Raw genomic sequence first — 18,503 nt, 5'->3', positions numbered from 1 at the left:
ATATTCAAGATTGAGATCAATTGATTTTTGATATGGGAATATGGTGGGAAAGTGGAGTTGATGTAGAAGTTCAGCCATGATCTTATTGAATGGCACAGCAGGCTCAAGGAACTGTATGGCCTATTCTTGCTCCTATTTCTTATGTTAAAAGGCCACAGCTCAGGAACAGGTTGTTGGGGGTAGATGGTAGAGAGCTTGTGGGGGAGGTGGTGGGGAGTGAGTACAGCGTGGCTGAGAGGGTTGGGGTGATTGCGGAGGCTCTGAAATTCGCTGGGGGGGGTCGGAGATTGGGGTCAAAGGGGGGTTGGGGGTCGCATGGGTTCGGGGAGAAATCAGAGAGGGGCCTGAGATGGAGGATCGGTGATCGTGGGGGTGGGGGTGGGGTGGGGCGGGGCGGGGGAGAGCGGTGATCGTGGGGTGGTCGGAAACTTCTGGCCACAAGCAGTGCTGTAAAGGCACTTACCCGATGGATCCATTTTTGCCTCCTGTTACCTACCGGGTTTCTCGAGGCTAGGGAAACATGGCCAAAATGAATTAAAAATAGAAATCCTGTTAAAATGAAGGCAGACAGCCTCCTTAGAAGGTTTCAATGACCGACCTGCCTCCTGAGAGTGGATTGGTCGCTCGTCCCGCCCCCATTAAAACCGAAAGTGTGTGGGTTTAAGGCTGGTCATGTTCCTGTTTCAGGTTTTTAAAATGTTAACTTCCCATCCAACCCAAAACCACCATTTTTGGGGGATAAAATGACCCCATCAATTTCATGGCTCTTCTTTGCACTGTCTCCGGTGCTTGAATGCTTCCTTGGTTCTTAGCCAGCAGAACAGGACACAGTACTCAAGGTGTGATCAGAACAGAGCACTGTACTCAAGGTGTGGTCAGACAGAGCACAGTACTCAAGGTGTGGTCAGAACAGGGCACAGTACTCAAGGTGTGGTCCGAACAGAGCACAGTACTCAAGGTCTGGTCAGAACAGGGCACCGTACTCAAGGTCTGGTCAGAACAGAGCACTGTACAGTCGTTCACAATATCCTCTGACTTGCATTCTATCAGTTTTTGATTATTAATTTTAAATATTGCAGAATTTGTTGTAAAATTGGCAAAAGGCACAGAAATGTCCATCTGCATAATGCCTACAATGATTTAATGGCCCAGAAATTCAGGTCGGGGGCTTCCCGCAGGTGTAAGCCCCCGACCTGCACTTACCTAGCGTGCCGGCCGTTGAGCTGTGGGCCCACGTGTGATTCCGATCCTGGGCCTGCTCCAACTGCCGGCACGCAGTGCTTGCGTATCCCAGGGGTGCAGGTAGTTCGATGCGTCCCCTGGGATCATGTGGGCCATGGAGAGCCAATGGTAGCAGGGAACGCATCATTCATAAGTTTGACAGGAAGAGCTGTCAAACCTATAAATACTATAAGCCCCAAAACATCACTAAAACTTCAAATACAATTTTTTAATCACATTTTTAAAATAACTATAAATTACATGAAATAACTATTTTAAACAATAATCTAAATTTTTGGAAAAAATAATTACATTTTCTAACGGGGCTAAAAATAAACTTACCTTTCTTTAAAGTATTTAAAAATAATAAACCTGTGGAAAAAAATGTTTTAATTTTAATTAATTCACCACTTACCTTGTTAAAAGCAGGCCTTGCGCCTGCTTTTTAAAAGTGTAACAGCTGGAGACTTACCCTCCCGGAAAAAGCTGGAAAAAAAACGTAAGCTCGATGCGCACGCGCTGCCTCTCCGGCGCATGCATTCCACCTGTCAACCCCTTCTTTCAGGGGAATGGAAATGCCTGTTTCCCACGCATGTGCAGTGCATGCACGAAACCGGCACTTTCGTTGGGCCTACGCGTGAGTACCCCATGCGTACTCACGCGTTGGGATCCGAATGTCTGGGCCATTATCTATCAGAAAGCAACAGTGTAGTATTGTATTAAATTTTTTAAATTATGGGATCATTTTATCATGGGATGTGGGTGTCGATGGCAAGGCCATCATTTATTGTCCATCTCTAATTGCCCTTGAGAAGGTGGTGGTCTGCTGCAGTCTGCGAGGTGAAGGTACTCCCTCAGTGCTAGGGAGTGAGTTGATCGAGGCGGGATCTGCACGCGGTGAGACACCGAGCACAAGTGGCCTGCAGCCAAGGCAGGGGGCAAGGATAGTGTAAGGATATCAGCAAATAGTGATGATATTTGTCTGTGTTTGATTACTTATGCTTTACAGCATATTTGCCTGTGTTTTTGATTGCTTGTGCCTTAGCAGCAGAGGTCATGTGACCAGACAAGCAGGCTGGCAGTTTTACTTTCAGTTTGTTTCTAGCTGCATCACAGCATAGTGTGTTCTGTAAAAAGCTGTAGAAAGTCTTGAACAAGACTTTAGATTAAACAACATTCTCTTTCAGAAATGAGTCTTTATTGAACCCAAAAAGAAATCAAAACAGATAGCGCAGGTGCCAGCTCGCCAGAGCATGAGGTTGCACACGAGTTCTGCTGTAGAGGACTCAGATGAGGACTATGATGTGGCAGGCAAACGAAGAAGGCTGATGGGTATGCACAATGAAATGCTTGGTGCATTGGGAAGCCTGCCAGAAAGCCTGCGTGCAATGTCAACAAGCAGGGAGGAGTCCAGTACCAACTTGGCACAGGACTTTGTGCAGAGCTTGGAGCCCATCCTTTCCAGCATGGAAGTGGTGGCCAACTCCATTAGCGCACTTGTGGACCCAACCATGATGCAGTGTCTGATGGCCGATATCTCATCTTCCATTGCAGCACAAACAGCAGCCACCCATGTCTGAGTGCCGCAGTGGAAGCTCAGACTGCCATCATCATGGCTCTGGATTACAGTGTTCAAAGGGGCTTGCGGGGTGTCACAGCAGTCCAGCAATCTGTCCTCCAACAGATTACTAGGATTGGTGAGGTGACGCCCCGGGGGAGTGGCAGTGGCTCCGTGGAGCACGAACCTGCTGTCCTCTCAGGATGACAGCATTCATCCTCCCACCACTGCCACTCCGCCAGTGCCTTTGTTGTTGCCTCCCAGCCATCCAGCCCAGGCTGCCGCTGCCCATGTTGAGATGCTGCAGTCCGCAACCGGGCCTTCTAGGCCCAGAGCTGTTCGAGGTCGTCCTGCAAGGCCATCTGCAGTCCCTTCTACTGAAAGTCAGCAGCCTTCCACCAGCCATACTGCAGCCACTGGGGTAGCACTGCATAGGGGCACTAGGACTGGCAAAGGCATATGGAAGACAGGCACTAAGGGAATGCACAAGGGTGATTAGTTTATGTTTGTATGCAATAAGGCATGATTTCCTTTATGAATTTGTTTTGGAATGTTTATTTAGTGTTGGCCTTTATTTTTGCATTGTGGTCAAGCGGACATTGTTATGTCAATGACAGAGGGAAGGTAAGGTGTGGGACTGTTGGTGAATGGGGAATTGGGGTCGTGTTTACTGGTATTGCACTCGGATGAGTTCTGCACAGACAGCCCAGCCAGAAAGGGGTTGTCTAGGTTGCCCCCTCCCTTCCTCTTCCTCCTCCTGATCCTCAGCTGCTCGTCGTATATTCTTATGGCAGGGGCTGGGCCCTCATGATGGCGAGGCTGTGCAGCAGAGCACCACGAATCTTGACACCCGCTCTGCCGAGGGCTCTTCCAGAGCGGTCCAGACAGCGGAAGCGTTGTTTCTGCACGCCAATGGTCTGCTGTATCACATTTCGTGTGGCTCTCATTGTATGTATGCTGCCCGTGTGCGTGGGTTGCGCACTGGAGATATAAGCCATGTCATCAGCGGAGAGCCCTTGTCGCCCAGTAGCCACTGTTTGGTTTGCCATGGTAGCTGAAATGCAGCTGGCACAGCGAACTGCTTCAGAATGAAGGCATCATGGCTACTGCCATGATACCAAGCATTGACCTGCATGATTCACTTCCTATGGTCGCACAACAGCTGGACGTTGAGGGAGTGGAATCTCTTTCAGTTGCAGTACAATGTCAGAGTTGACATGCGGCACCCGCAAAACGATGTGCGTGCAGCAATGTTCCCTGTAAGCTGTGCAGCCAGGCAGTGCTCTGCAGTTCCCGCGCTGCCGGTGAGCCGCCTTTTAAATAGAAAAACCACGCATGTGCGGAATTTTGAATGGCCTGCGCAGCCCCTTATGGGACTGTGTGGGCCAAAAAAATTAGAGAAAACTTTGGCGTGCAATCAATGGCACCCTGCACTATGGGGAAGCCTGCAATCCCAGTGAAGCCATGTGCTCGCTCCGCCTGCTGGTCTCTGGCAAGAGAGAATGAAATGTAGTCAACTCTCTTTGAATACAGAGCCTCAGTGACCTCCCTTATGCAACAGTGGATGGCAAACTGCGAGCAGTTGCAAATATCTTCATCTCTAGCCTGGAAGGATTCCAACACATAAAAGTTCATCGCCACAGTCACCTTCACAGTCATAGAAACATAGAAACATAGAAGATAGGAGCAGGAGTAGGCCATTCGGCCCCTTGAGCCCGCTCCGCCATTTAATGAGATCATGGCTGATCATCCAAATTCAGTACCCGGTCCCTGCTTTCTCCCTTGATCCCTTTAGCCTCAAGAAATATATCTAACTCCTTCTTGAATATATTTAATGAATTGGCCTCAACTGCCTTCTGTGGTAGAGAATTCCACAGGTTCACCACTCTCTGGGTGAAGAAATTCCTTCTCATCTCTGTCCTAAATGGCTTACCCCTCTGGCAATGCGGTCCATGTCCTGCTCTGAGGTTTCAGTTGTGGCTGCAGCAAGTGGCAGATTTCAAGGAGGATCTCCTTATTGAAGCGCAGACATCTCGCACACTGTTCCTTGCTGAGGTTCAGGTAGGGGAATTGCTCCCTGAAGACCCTGGGCAGATATGATCTCCTGATAAGAGCCCTTCTCCCCCTCTTCCTGCCTTCCTCTTCCACCGCTTCTCCTGCTCTGCATGCCCTCTGTTCATTCTCCAAGTCATGCAGTATTCCAAGGGGATTGCCTACCAGTGCACCTATGTCTGGGAGCAATTGGTTTCTGCAGAAGCCTTGAAGTCAGCACAATGTCCTTCAGCACCTGCCACACCACTCCCTGTAGACTTTAGCAACTTTAATGAACTCAAGAAAGCACCAAGCACTTGTACAATCGCAGCAAGAACCAGTAGAAATCAATCAGCAACTAACCTGAAAGTTGGTGATGACTCCTTTAAATAGCGCTGGTGGGGAGTCCTTCCTGCTGCTGAACATTTATTCAGCTCAGCATGTTTGAGAGGGCGTTAGCTAAAGCGTTGAGTTCCAAAATGGCCCCGCTGCCATCCAATCAGTGTTGCACGCTGATTGACATCATGATCTGTCTACTCTGCATACTTCTGGCGGACAGTCACTGCACACGCACTAACGCCCTCACCAATATGGTGTCCGGCACGTCTCGCACCAGGTGTGCGGCGCACTCTAAGCATCCAAAAACGGGCGTTATGGATCCAAATTTTGCGCCCTTGATTTCTAACACCTCCAGCCACTCTGTCTCGGGAAGGGGGGAGCGGCAGGCGGCTTTCTGCTATATTTTCTGCCACATGTGTCATTTGTGGAGTTAGTCACGTAACCAAACGCTAAGTGCATGCTTTTCTCCCAATTGTAGAAGAGAATAACTGCCCCACCGATCATGAATATTTAATTAACAATGTACAATATTCTGAAGATGCAAGTTGGATTTTACAGTTTTTTTCTTTTTCACTGGGTACACTTCAGTAGCAGAATAGCCATAATCCTTGATCATAAAGATTGGTCCTGCACACTTGCAAGAGACTGTGCAGAATTGATGCAGAAATCCAATCAGTGTATTTTCTTGAAATGTTCGTTTTGTTTTAACAAGTGTTTGTTGGTTCAGTTGAGGACCAACATCTTCCGCCATTTGTAGGGAACAATGAAATAATGGTTAATAAATAGGTAATATCATATGGGAATCCTCTACTTTATTCATTCACACCGTTACAAATTCATGAATTTTTATAATGGAAATGTTATCACTAATGTACAGCGATGCCTCATCTTCCCATCACCTGCAAGAATAGTTTGGCATGTTGATGCAATCATCATAGTTTATAAATAACTGGTGGTTACAGCTGATGGCTCCTCTGTTGAAAGAGAATTTTTATGCTACAATAATACGTACCATTTGATGGGAATATTCCCTCTTTTTGGGTGTGCATTGCAACACTGAAACACTAACATTGCAGTAATAAAGCTACTTATCCTAAACTGGCAAAACAAACAGTAAAAGCACAATTTGAACTAAAAATGTAAAAATGCATTAAATCCGCTTGCTCTGCTCGCCTTGTTTCGCTCAGCTTCTCATTCCCACTTTCTGCCTGTCCTGTTTGTATTTTTTAATTTTTTGTTTTATCATTGCTAATCTTTTTACCTGAAAATATGTTTGCCCTACTATTTATCATTTTCCTTCTCGGGGAAAGTTTTGAAAAGATGTTTTTCACTGAAAAATGGGTTTGAAGGCCAATTTTTCAAATAGTCGACAGCTCAGACTCAAACAATTGACGAGGTCACATCATAACCGAGACCGGTTCAATCCGTAACATCGTTTTGAGTGTCAAAACCAGAAAGTGGGCTGCCAAGTGACTGTAATCAGCAGCTTTCCCCGCAGACTCACAGCACCCTGATAATTAAGCACATCCATGGTGCCTGAAGAGTAAAGGACTCTTTTAAGTTAAACAAGATTCACCTTCTCCCTCTCTCTCTGTATTTGAGTAAAAACATAGTGGTGCAGCATTTACACTAGTAGAAAAGTAGCCTTAAATTCAAATTGTTCTTAGAATTTCTAATAATACAGCATCAAATGGTAAAAGACTAACAACTCGATTCATTGTGTGGAGGCCGCTTCACATTCAGCAGCTAACAAATTCCATTTTGCAGACTGACTTGTCCAGTCTGGTTCTAAACTGATGCTTGATTATAACATTGACCACAGCACTTAATAGTGTTAAGGAAAGTTCTCGTGCTTTAAACTGTGCCATTTGGATTTTTAATTTAATTTTCAAAACCGTTTGCACTGGGGGCAGCTGTTTCAGCACACTGTAACGAATTTTGTTCTCAAAAATTATTTAAAATTCTAATAAATTAAAAGCAAGACTGTTCCCCTGCTGAGGGCTCTCTTCAACCATTGTTCTGAGCCCTAACCAAAAGTCTGCCAAGATGGGAGTGTTGCATCTCATTTTCATTAAATCTTATTAATAGTGATGTTTAAGATCAAATTGTTGCGCTCAACAAAAATCAGACTTTGCACTCTGACCTCTGTTGAGTAAAATTGGACCCCAAGAGTTCATCAGGTCAAATCATTCTTTTAAGTGTGCAAAAGTGTATTAGAATGCACCACTCTGAGTGTGCTTTGTAAAGATGTGCAGTATCTCTGCACAGCCCAGTGACCTGTCTTCTATTCCTTCACTCATTCCTCACTTACAGTCGAGTTTGCCATTCAGAATGGCTTCTTCCCTCCACTGATAGGGATGTACAATCAGAGATAGTGTTCGGTTTTACAATCACCTTTAGTTTGTATGTGCATCCTGCAGTTGGAACTCTGAAATTCTAGTATCCTTAGACTAAAGGGCCAAGCTTCCTTGGCTGGGAATTCTTATTTCCTGAGTGCAAAGAGGAGGAAAAAGAATACCGACATCGTGACACCAGGGGCGATTTTACCGTTGAGTGAGATCAATGCGTGATGGGGCCGGGAGGAGTGGCAGGATCACATGCCACGTGAGGCCCAGAGAGATTTTACCTCCTGGGCATCATTTCCATATCAGTGCTTGGACCCCCGCCCAGGTGAGAATGTCACTACTGGGGACCTGAGGGAGCGGTCCCCGGCACTAAGGTAAATGGTCAGGTGGCAGGTGGGATGGTCCAAATGGGGATCACATTGCGGGAGTGGGAGGGAAGTCCTAGGCAGGGAAGGCCCAAGGTTGCCTTGTGGGGCTAAGAGGCGCACTTCTACTCCTCCTGGCCAACAAAAAACTCAAAAAAAAGTTTTACAAATTTACCTTACTGTGCTGAGCCTCTTCTATCCCTGGCTCCATTTCTTGACAGGTTTGGCCTGGCAGGGAAGCCACACAGGCCTTGGGTTAAGATTGCAGCCAGGCACCAATAGCGCCAACAGGAATCCATCTGCATATTTAAAGAAGGACCCCACTGGTTTCTGGCGGGTGTCCTAGCCGCCTGCAATTTAAGTGCCCCAGATTGTGGCAGCAGGCCAGCCGGTAAGTCTCTTGCTCCATTTTAAATGCCCCTCCACCTGGTTTTCAACAGGCGAAGAGGTTAAACTTGCCCCTTTTTGCGCTGCTCACCTACTTCTGCCAATTTTCCTGAGGTGGTCCAGAGCAGTGAGTGTTAGGATAGCTATATTATGATATGAACGCACACACGAACAGCCGACTTATAATGGACAGGATGTGGAATGGATGGCCTATGAAAATTCTACATTATGTTTCAAATATATTTGTATTGCTGAAGAGAAATTTGAGCTGAAGTCAATGGCTTCGTTTAAAAAAAATTAGCTTATCTTTTTAAAGGATGAAGCTGCTAAAATAACAGGCGACCATTGAAGACTACTGAAATAGGGACATTGGTACAAAAGGACAAACTGGAGATCTCTGATGGTTTAAATTGAGGTTTCTTTACTCTGAGTATTGATGAGATGTGCAGCAGTACTGTAGTGGGGTATGTTCCTTATTCAGTGTCTCAGCTTTAACCTACCCAGGGATTAGTGTCTGTACTTCAATCTGACGTGAAGATAGAGATTTGGGTCGAACTTCCAACCAGACAAAACTGGATAGTTTCCAGCCTCTGTCCAGCTTTGTGAATGGCCAGGTCACAGAGTGACATTGTCACTACATGTGTGGAGTGAATCACAACTCCATTGTCCTATGGTCCTGATTTTTAAAAAAAAGGATTTTGAGGTAATATATAACTATCATTGAGCAACAAAAGTAAATCACATCATCTTCAGGTAAATGCATACCTCATCCAAGCATTGATTTCTAGGCACTGAATCGTTTTCTGTTCACTTCCAACATTTTCTGATTAGACTTAAGACGTAAATGCATGATTCCGACAGTAGTGAACAATACATTTTGCTTCACACAATATACTGTTCACTGTGACCAATAGAGTGTCTAATTTCACCTAAATGCACTACTTCCTTTCAACTTGTCTTGGCAGTAAAGTGCTGTTGTGCTGATTGATAATTGGATTCTTCAGAAGTACTCAGCCTGAAAGATTGCATTCTCAGGAGTCACACCAGATGTTTTCAGAAATCAAGCTAAATTGATTAAATGTCTAAGTAATTTACAGGCGGTACAGTAAAAAATATTTTCCTTCAAAGGATGCTATTCTTGTAAGGAACAAAGGTAACCCCTTGTTAAAATAATAAAATGGAATTAAGATTAAGGGTCAAAGGGACCCAGACAGTGTGACCCACGGTCTCTGCTCTGATTCTTAAAAATGTTATTCTGACAAACACCAAATATGGAAATAATTCACTGATATTAAAAATGGTTCTAATTGACATCAAGTGTGAATTTGTGTCTGGAAACATCATGTGAAGTGAAATGAAGTCTGTTGAATGTTTGCGATACAGAAATTATCTCAGTTACTCCATTTCTTTGTCTCTACAGGTTTCTACATGTATATAGAGACTTCCCGTCCTCGAAAGGAAGGTGAAAGGGCTCGACTCCTAAGTCCTATTTTCAGTACACTACCTAAAAATCCATATGGATCCACGAACAGTGCTTACTGTATCAGCTTCTACTATAACATGTATGGAAAGCACATAGGTATGTGTGAGTTAACATAAATGTGTTCATCTGTGTTTGAAGTAGAACTTTAATATTTTCTCTTGTTTAGTTAATACCATCCTAAATTTAACATGTATCTCTTTGGTACCTGCCCTATGGAATACAGAAGAACTGTGACCAAAATAATATAGCTAGGAGCAAGAGCATTAACATTGCTTATACTACGAGCCACATTGAAAGCAGCAGGATAATATTGTGCAACCTTATACTATTCACATCAAGTCAGATAGATTTTGGACATAGAAACCTTAATTCAACATCACCACAGAGCACTCCAGGGTCAGTTAATGACTGTATGTGTAGATTAGAGAAAATGCTAATAACAGCTACTTTCATTATTTTAAGTTGTCTTTTTTAAACCTTTTGGCCTAGAAATTCATTATAGTTCCGTTTGGGGCGCCAGCCTCGCCAGGGCACTAAAAGTAGCGCCCCGGAAGCAGTCGTGGCCGCCCGCTGGAAATTCAGTTTGCGCGCCCCAGAGGGAAGCGCGGCGCTACTGGAGGCGCCCCGCATCCCTCTTGGGGCACTGCAGCTGAATATCGCTGCGCAACATTCCGCAGCGCCACACGCTGCGGCACGTCGCGCTGCGGTACTGCAGGCCTTCCTCCCTTTCTTAAAGGGGAGGGGCCTTGTGCAGCACGATCGAGGATCGCGAGTGCCGGCAAAAGAGCCCGGCACCGAGGAGAAGTGCCAGGCTCTTGGAAGGCAGTCGGCACTCCGCAGGGGGGGGTGCTCAGGAGGCCGGGGATGGCAGCGCGGAGAGGTGCTAGCAGGCGGCCAGCAAAAAAAATGGTTGCCCCGCACCTCTCCTTTAATTAGCACCTCTACCGCCGCAGGTAGGCCCCACTGAACCAGTCACAAATAGAGTCCGGCGTTAAAGCAGGGGGTGCATCTAAATATCGCGATCGGGGTGTTAGCGGGGCGCTGCGCACACCGATGACGTCATCGGTAGTGGCGCAGTGCTAACGGCTAGCGCTGCCATTAGCATCCCGCTGAATTTAACGGGAGGCGTGGCCAGTGGCTTCCGACCCACTTAGCGCCCTTTTAAGGCGCTAACGGGTGGCGCAGCCCACTGAATTTCTAGGCCTTTGTATGCAGGCAAGTAATTTGGAAAATAACGATATATAATGACCCGGAATTTGCGGTCAGTGGTGAAGCAAAGGCATTCGCCGCTGGCCCCAAACTAAGCTTCGCGCAAAGATCTCGCGATCTCTGTGTCGAGAAGTTTGGGTTTTCCGACACGTATTTCAAATCAACATAGTATAGTGGGGAATCCCTAGTGCGAGCTGCTGTGATGTCGACAAGCTGTCTAAGCAGCCAATCAAAAACCAGAATTCTCACAGACAGCGAACCAGGAAGTGAGTAAGCTCCTTCGATTCTAACTTTTTAAAAATGTTGAGAGAGCAAAGCAAAAGGTTGGGGCTCTCACATGGGGAAAAGGCAAACCTGAAATAAAGATTTTGGCTTGAATTTCACAGGGCCGCGGAGGCGGGAATGGAGGCGTGTGGGGTGTTAAAATTGCAAAAAGTGGTGGGCAGGCCCCATCCCGCCTCCAAGCAATTTTCAAGAAATTGTGTTTACTGCTCCCGTCTCCGTCTCACCTCCAAGAGGTGGGATAGGCCCTTAAGGCCCTTAACAAGCACTAAATTGCCTCTATTATCCCATTTTGAAAGGCCTTGGTGATATTAACCCTTTTCCGATGTGAAGCACGCCTGTTCTGAAACACGACGGTGAAACCTGGCGGGAGCACAATTGGATTGCTGACTATTAGCTGCAGCTCCACCATTAAATAGGATATTTGATCAGCCATCATTTACAGGTGGCAGGACTTTGTTGCCTCAGTTCTGGGGGAACTTTTAGAAGGCAGAACCACAGCTGTGGAAGTTTGGAGTCTAACACCCATCTCCAGTGTGACCTCCTCGGAAACCCCTCTCGCCACCTTCACTGAGCGCTTGCTCAACTGAGGCATAAAGCACATAATCCTAAGACCTCAATGTGGAAGTCCCATTAGCGAAATGACACATGCTACAACTGCAGCAGTAGCCGTCAGATTTTTTATTTACAGTAACCATCTGATGGCTTTTTAACATTAAACATCAAATTTCACCCCAGTGACTACCCTTGTGACCATTTGTGCAGTATCTTTCTCTTACGCATGCTCCTACATGGTGCTTCCCCTGTGGCTTCAGCAGATGTGGAGGCCCCTTGCTCACTTTCTTGCTGCTCCTGTCTCGACACCTTTGGCGGGCGTCCTCTGGGGTTGCGAACCTGTGAGGGCTTGTCAACAGTCTGCTGCTCCTGCGGTTGTGCAGGGGTTGAGACGCCGATCTCTGTTGGGTGGGACTCTGGTGGGGCTCTGACCAAGGGCTCTGCAGTGGCATGGAAGTGTGAGTGCTTGGAGAGGAGCCCCCACTTCCTTGATGTCTGCCACCAACTTCCCTCTCATGGGTCAGGTCCCCCTCAGCGCTTGCAAGTGGCTTCAGAGCACCTTGCTGCACATCAAGGGGGCCATGGGGACCCGTACCTGCACTGGCAGTCCTACTCAGAAGGACTTCCATGAAGGTCTGGTTTCTCTGTTCAATAGATGACCATCGCTCCTCCAGAGATGTCATTCTATTCTGAACACTCACCATGTATTCGGCACTCTGGTAACTTATCACCTCCATAGAGGTTGCCATCGTTTCCATGGTGATGCGTTCATGCGCCAAAGACTCCACAAAGGCTCTGCTAATGTTCGCAATGGACTCCTCCATTCGCTTCACACTCACAGCGACCCTGGAGACAAAACCTGCCAGAGACTCCTGCATCTGTTCCTGGAGTTCCAGCGCCGCTGATCTTGTGGATGGACCCAGAGGCAGAGGGTCGACATGCAGCTGAGCCGAGCTGGCAGAGTTCTGCGCCCTCCAACGAGGACTCTCCATTGCTGTCCCTGTCTCCACCATCTGCTGATGCTCACTTGTGAGCTGTGATACACCAGGTGACAACACTACTCTTTCTTGCGAAGGTCCCACCGAGGTGTGAGTGTCTGCGCTGGTGCTGGGTGCGGTGAATTCTGCTGATGTTGTGCCCTCAGAGGTTGCAGCTTCCTCTGAGGAGCCTGGATGCTCAGGCTCTTCCTCCTGGCTAGTGGGGACAGGTGCTTGCGATGGTCTTGTGGGGGAGTAAAGGAAAGAGTCAGAGATGTGATGCCAAGGTTACATGCACATTGCATATTGCAGATGATCATAAGTCCATTTGTTAGAGCTTCAGAATCATTATCAGCGACTCATGCAATGTCAATGAGAGATTGGAAAACTATTCTGTCACCAGCTTGCTGTGATGCACCCGTCTGTCCGTCCCCCACTTGCGCATTGTCCTCCACTCCCACGATCTCCAGGACCGCATCCTCCCAGGGGGTGGGCTGGGCTACTGAGGGTGGCCCTCCTCCTGTCCTGGCTCTTTCCCTCTTATTGTGAGCTCTCTTTTCCTGCAATGAGGGAGAAAAGTGGAGTTTGAGTGAGAATGAAGGAGTGAGTGTAGAGAATCCATAGCATAGATGCTTAGAAGGAGACAAAGATGGAGTGAGGTGGCAAGACCAAGGGCCCTCCCTGTGTGTTGTAAGTTGTTTTCATAGCATCACAGTGATAGGGAGTGTGAGGGCTGCATAGTTGAATAGTTAGGTGAATGTGACCATAGAGAGAGGGAATGGGTAAGGGTGCATGGATGTCAGTGTCAAGTGGGATGTGGAGGAAGAGATTGCTAAAGCTGAGTGCTGGTGAGGAGAGGCAATGGGGATCAGATTGAGGGTGATGGGAAAGTCATACTCACTTTTCCAGTGCGCAGAAGGTCATGAAACCTCTTCCTGCACTGAAGCCAGGTTCTGCGGGTAACTGTTAATGAGTTGACCTCCTCTGCCACCTGGATCCACACAGCCTTCGTCTGCTGGGGAAGCTTCTTCCTCCCTGTAGAAGGGAAGAGCTCCTCCTTATTAGCTCTTGCTCCCTCCACTAAAGCTTGCAGGGTGACGTCATCAAACCTGGGAGCAGACCTAGGTCTCTGGCTAGTCATTCTGCCTCCAGGTCCCTCTAAAAGTTGGCAGTCTGCAGAAGAAACAAGGCTTGTTGCAGACCTTAAATGCAGCAGCAATGATGACATCATCGGAGGCGAGTTTCAGACTGAAAAAACTAATTGGGCTATGGGTTCCCACACGCTGGAACTCAATTGCCCACTTAAGTTAAAATCGCTTCATTCTCCCACATCGATTTAGAATCGGGTGGCTAACACGAAAAGTGGATTGCACAACCCCAGCCTGCCTCAGTAACAAAATCAAGCCCGAAGAAACTTAAAAAAAAAGTTTCTTAAATTTTAATTTTGATTAAAATGGATAAATTTGACTGTGCACAAAATTAAAATTAGTTTTTCAGGCCCATAACCTTTGTTTCGCAGTCAATACGCTGTTAAAATCCCAGTTACACCTAATCCCTTTGGATCTAACTTTAATGGGGTATTTAACAGTGTAATTACAGCGGAGGAGCTGAAGTTTTCGTCAGTTTTCCTGATTTGAGAGATTTCACTGATGGAGGGGGTGGGGTGGGGGGTCCACAGGACAGCCTGTGAAGGAGCTGTGAATGACAGATCGCAACGTCAGAATTTCTGCATGAGGCTGTGCACGCGCTAAATTCCCAAGATGTGATCAGTTTCAGAGGTGAAATGACGGCCAACATTGCCAGTTTGCCGTCATCAGGATTGCAAATTCCGGGCCAATGTAAAATTTGCCAATCTCCCATGGGATTGCTAAGTGCAGTCTTCAAGTCAAGGAGGGTTAGCAGGTGGAAAATAATTAGACCAGGGCTGAGGCAGGACTGCGAATATAGGGCGCAAGAATAGGGCAGAGAGGAAAGTTAAAGTGGAACACTGGGAGGCAGAAGGGAGAATGGAGTGAAGAAGGATAGAGAGAGGGGAAGGGTGGAACTGAAAGAAATCAGTATTTGTAGGGAAATGGTGTTAGGAAAATTGATGGGACTGAAGGCCGAGAAATCCCCAGGGCCTGATAATCTACATCCCAGGGTACTTAAGGAAGTGGCCCTAGAAATAGTAGATACATTGCTGGTCATCTTCCAGAACTCGATAGGCTCTGGAACAGTACCCATGGATTGGAGGGTAGCTAATGTTACCCCACTATTCAAAAAAGGTGGTCGAGAAAGAGCGGGGAATTATAGACCGGTAAGCCTGACATCGGTAGTGGGGAAAATGCTAGAGTCTATGATAAAAGATGTAATAGCAGAGCACTTGGAAAACAGTGACAGGATCGGACAAAGTCAACATGGATTTACAAAAGGTAAATCATGCTTGACTAATCTACTGGAATTTTTTGAGGATGTAACTGGTAAAATAGATAAGGGAGAACCAGTGAATGTGGTGTATTTGGACTTTCAGAAGGCTTTCGATAAGGTCCCACATAAGAGATTAGCGTGCAAAATTAAGGCACATGGGATTGGGGGCAAGGTATTGACTTGGATAGAGAACTGGTTGGCGGACAGAAAACAAAGAGTTGGAATAAACGGGTCGTTTTCCGAGTGGCAGGCAGTGACTAGTGGAGTACCGCAAGGATCAGTCCTCGGACCCCAGCTGTTCACAATATATATTAATGATCTGGACGAGGGAATTGGATGTAATATCTCCAAATTTGCAGACGACACAAAGCTGGGTGGGAGGGTATGCTGTGAGGAGGATGTCGTGAAACTCCAGTACGATTTGGACAGGTTGGGTGATTGGGCAGAAAAATGGCAAATGCACTCTAATGTGGATAAATGTGAGGTTATCCACTTTGGTGGCAAAAACAGGAAGGCAGATTATTATTTGAATGGCAATAGATTGGGAGAAGGGGAAGTGCAAAGAGACCTGGGTATTCTTGTGCACCAGTCGCTGAAGGTAAGCATGCAGGTGCAGCAGGCGGTTGAGAAGGCAAATGGTATGTTGGCCTTCGTAGCGAGAGGGTTCGAGTACAGGAACAAGGATGTCTTGCTACAGTTGTACAGGGCCTTGGTGAGGCCACACCTTGAATACTGTGTGCAGTTTTGGTCGCCTTACCTGAGGAAGGACGTTCTTGCCATGGAAGGAGTGCAGCGAAGATTCACCAGGCTGATACCTGGGATGGCAGGAATGACGTATGAGGAGAGATTGTGTCGATTGGGCTTATACTCACTGGAGTTTAGAAGATTGAGAGGGGATCTCATCGAAACCTATAAAATTCTGTCAGGCCTGGACAGACTAGATGCAGAAAGGATGTTTCTGATGGCCGGGGAGTCCAGAACCAGGGGTCATAGTCTAAGGATAAGGGGTAAGCCATTTAGGACTGAAATGAGGAGGAATTCCTTCACCCAGAGAGTGGTGAACCTGTGGAATTCTCTGCCACAGAGGGCGGTGGAGGCCAGTTCATTAAATATATTCAAGAAAGAGTTGGATATATTTCTTAAGGCTAAAGGGATATGGGGAGAAGGCAGGGGCAGGGTACTGAACTTGGATGATCAGCCATGATCTCATTGAATGGCGGAGCAGGCTCGAAGGGCCGAATGGCCTACTCCTGCTCCTATCTTCTATGTTTCTATGTAAGGTACAATAAGGTTAGAGGGTTGGAGAGAGGGAAAGGAAGACTATAGTGAGGCCAGAGGAGAGGAAATGGAGGTCTGCAGGGGACAGGGGGAGAGGCTGCCAGAAGATGTCAGAGCAGGGTTAGAGGCTAAAGGAAGCAGCTGCAGTGCTGAAATCCGTATCACAAGGACTTCAGAGAGGGGGAAAGGGAGGGGGGAGGAGATGGGGCGGCACATCATGGAAGAAATGGGGGAATGTGGAGGAGATAGGGTATGAGGTAAGTGTAGGAGATTGGAGAGAGGACAGGCAAAGGGGACAAGATGGAGAAATGGGGGGAAGAGGATGTGGGAGAAAGGGAATGGGGAAGGGGAGAGAGGAGGGGACGATGAAGAGGATAGGAGGAAGAAAGTGGCCAGTGGAGGTGGGCAGAGGATGGGGGAGAAACCAGATGAGAGTGAAAGAGGACAAGGGAGGAGGTGGGAGAAGAGGACTGGCAGAAATGCTGGGGAGAAGGGGGAGGAGGACAGCAGATGGGGAGAGAGGAAAGATTGGTAGTCAAAAATAAAAATGCAACTAAGAAAAATAAATTAAATGAAGGTGAATGATTCATGAATTTAAAGCAGCTTTACGCAGAGTGGGGAGAAACAGCACCAAATCTATCTATATATATAAACAGATCGTTCTGTCTGTCCGTCTATCTGTCCTCACGTGTGCGTCTGTCCGGCTATGTGCTCGAAAGTTATAGAGCGTACCTACGCGTGCGTTACGTCGAAAGAAAGCTTACCGTTCCGAAACGATCGTAAGCGTATTTACGTTTCAGCCGGACGAAAATCGCGCCCGCGGTATCCGAAAAACGTTCAACATTCCGCTCATTAGCATCTCATTATCCGCTCATTAGCAATAGAGTGACCTCGAGGTCGACCAATCGTACGCCGGGTTGCTGGCGTGTGCAGCCGGGCCCTCCTACGGTCGAGTGACGGGGCGATTGACCAATCCTATGCTTTGGTGACCTGACGGTCGACCAATCGGTGCGTGTGTGGGCGGGCCTTATCGTTCTGAACCGAGGTGAGTCGCCGCCATCTTGATTCCAAACTTTTCCTTTCTTTTTCCCGCTTTCTGCGTCTTTCAAAAAAACGTTGCTTTTCAAACACATATTGGCCTAGAAATTGAGTTTGCCTCCGCCAGGGCTGTAGCGCCCGAAATTTAGCGCCAGCGTTAATTGCCGCTGCGCCCGCCAAAAATTCAGCTGCGCCGCGCCCAGACGGCTGCGGGCGCTAATGGAGGGTGTCAGCGCCTCGCAATGGGCGCTGAATGCAGGATTGCGGCACTAATCCCCCGCTGCGGCACCCGATGCGGTGTGGCAGGCTGGGGTACTGCAGGCCTCCTCCTTCTGTTAAGGAGGAGCTGCCTGCAGCCGACCGCTGGCCGGTGGAATCGTACGAAAAATGAGCCCGGCACCTCGGAGAAGTGCCGGGCTCGAGGCCCACACACATCTGTGCTGCGGGGGGCTGGTGGAGGAGTCCGGGGAGGGAGGTGCGGGCAGGTGGCCGCCGGGAAAGCGGCCGGCCGCCGCGCCACCTTAATGCGCCGGCGCTAAGTCCAGCAAGAAACTTTTGAAAAATCATTGGTTGCGGCTGCCACGGGCGAGGCGGCCGCAACTGAATTTCGGCGTCTGGCCGCGTTACCACGGCAACCGGGACGCTGCGCACACCGATGACGTCATCGGTGCCGGCGCAGCGCTACCGGCTAACGCCGATGGTAGGGCCCAAATCAATTTCCGAAGCAGCTATAATTCCGGTGCAAGGCCCTCTAGCGCCTCTAATTGGGCGCTAACCCCACTCAATTTCTAGGCCATAGTGTTTTTAAAAAAAGTTAATTACTTTCTAAATCTTTTATCTAATCTCATTAATTTTCCTACCTTTCCCTGTTTTTCCAGGTAGGCCTCGAAGCCTCGGCCTCTCCTCCGCACCCACGCCCGAGCTAGGCACCTCCCGGCCCCAGTCAACAAGCGGCCCCGATCGCCGCCATCTTTGTGTAGGCTGGCGGGGCGGGCCTCAGCCGAGCGCTGCCTACCGCCGCTATCTAAG

At 47.8% G+C, this 18,503-nt stretch overlaps 2 protein-coding genes across 3 annotated transcripts in view; one reads left to right on the top strand and one right to left on the bottom strand.

Annotated features, from left to right (window-relative positions):
• The window catches only part of LOC147109216 (uncharacterized), a 370,234-nt gene that overhangs the window by 198,746 nt on the left and 152,985 nt on the right, over nucleotides 1-18,503 (bottom strand). The gene's annotated exons all lie outside the window — the stretch shown is intronic.
• Nucleotides 1-18,503, top strand: part of mdga2a (MAM domain containing glycosylphosphatidylinositol anchor 2a) — a 1,193,698-nt gene that overhangs the window by 1,129,224 nt on the left and 45,971 nt on the right. For both annotated transcript variants that reach the window (XM_086002928.1, XM_086002927.1), the window contains one exon: nucleotides 9,667-9,825. In XM_086002928.1, the coding sequence (XP_085859054.1) occupies nucleotides 9,667-9,825 (159 nt within the window). The remainder of the gene's footprint in view (nucleotides 1-9,666; nucleotides 9,826-18,503) is intronic.

This window comes from Somniosus microcephalus, chromosome 12 (genome assembly GCF_052327205.1).
Source record: "Somniosus microcephalus isolate GS21.2 chromosome 12, FLI_Smic_1.0, whole genome shotgun sequence".
Classification (NCBI taxonomy): Eukaryota; Metazoa; Chordata; class Chondrichthyes; order Squaliformes; family Somniosidae; genus Somniosus; species Somniosus microcephalus.
The sequence above is the reverse complement of the archived record's forward strand: the minus strand, read 5'-3'. Positions and strand labels throughout refer to the sequence as shown.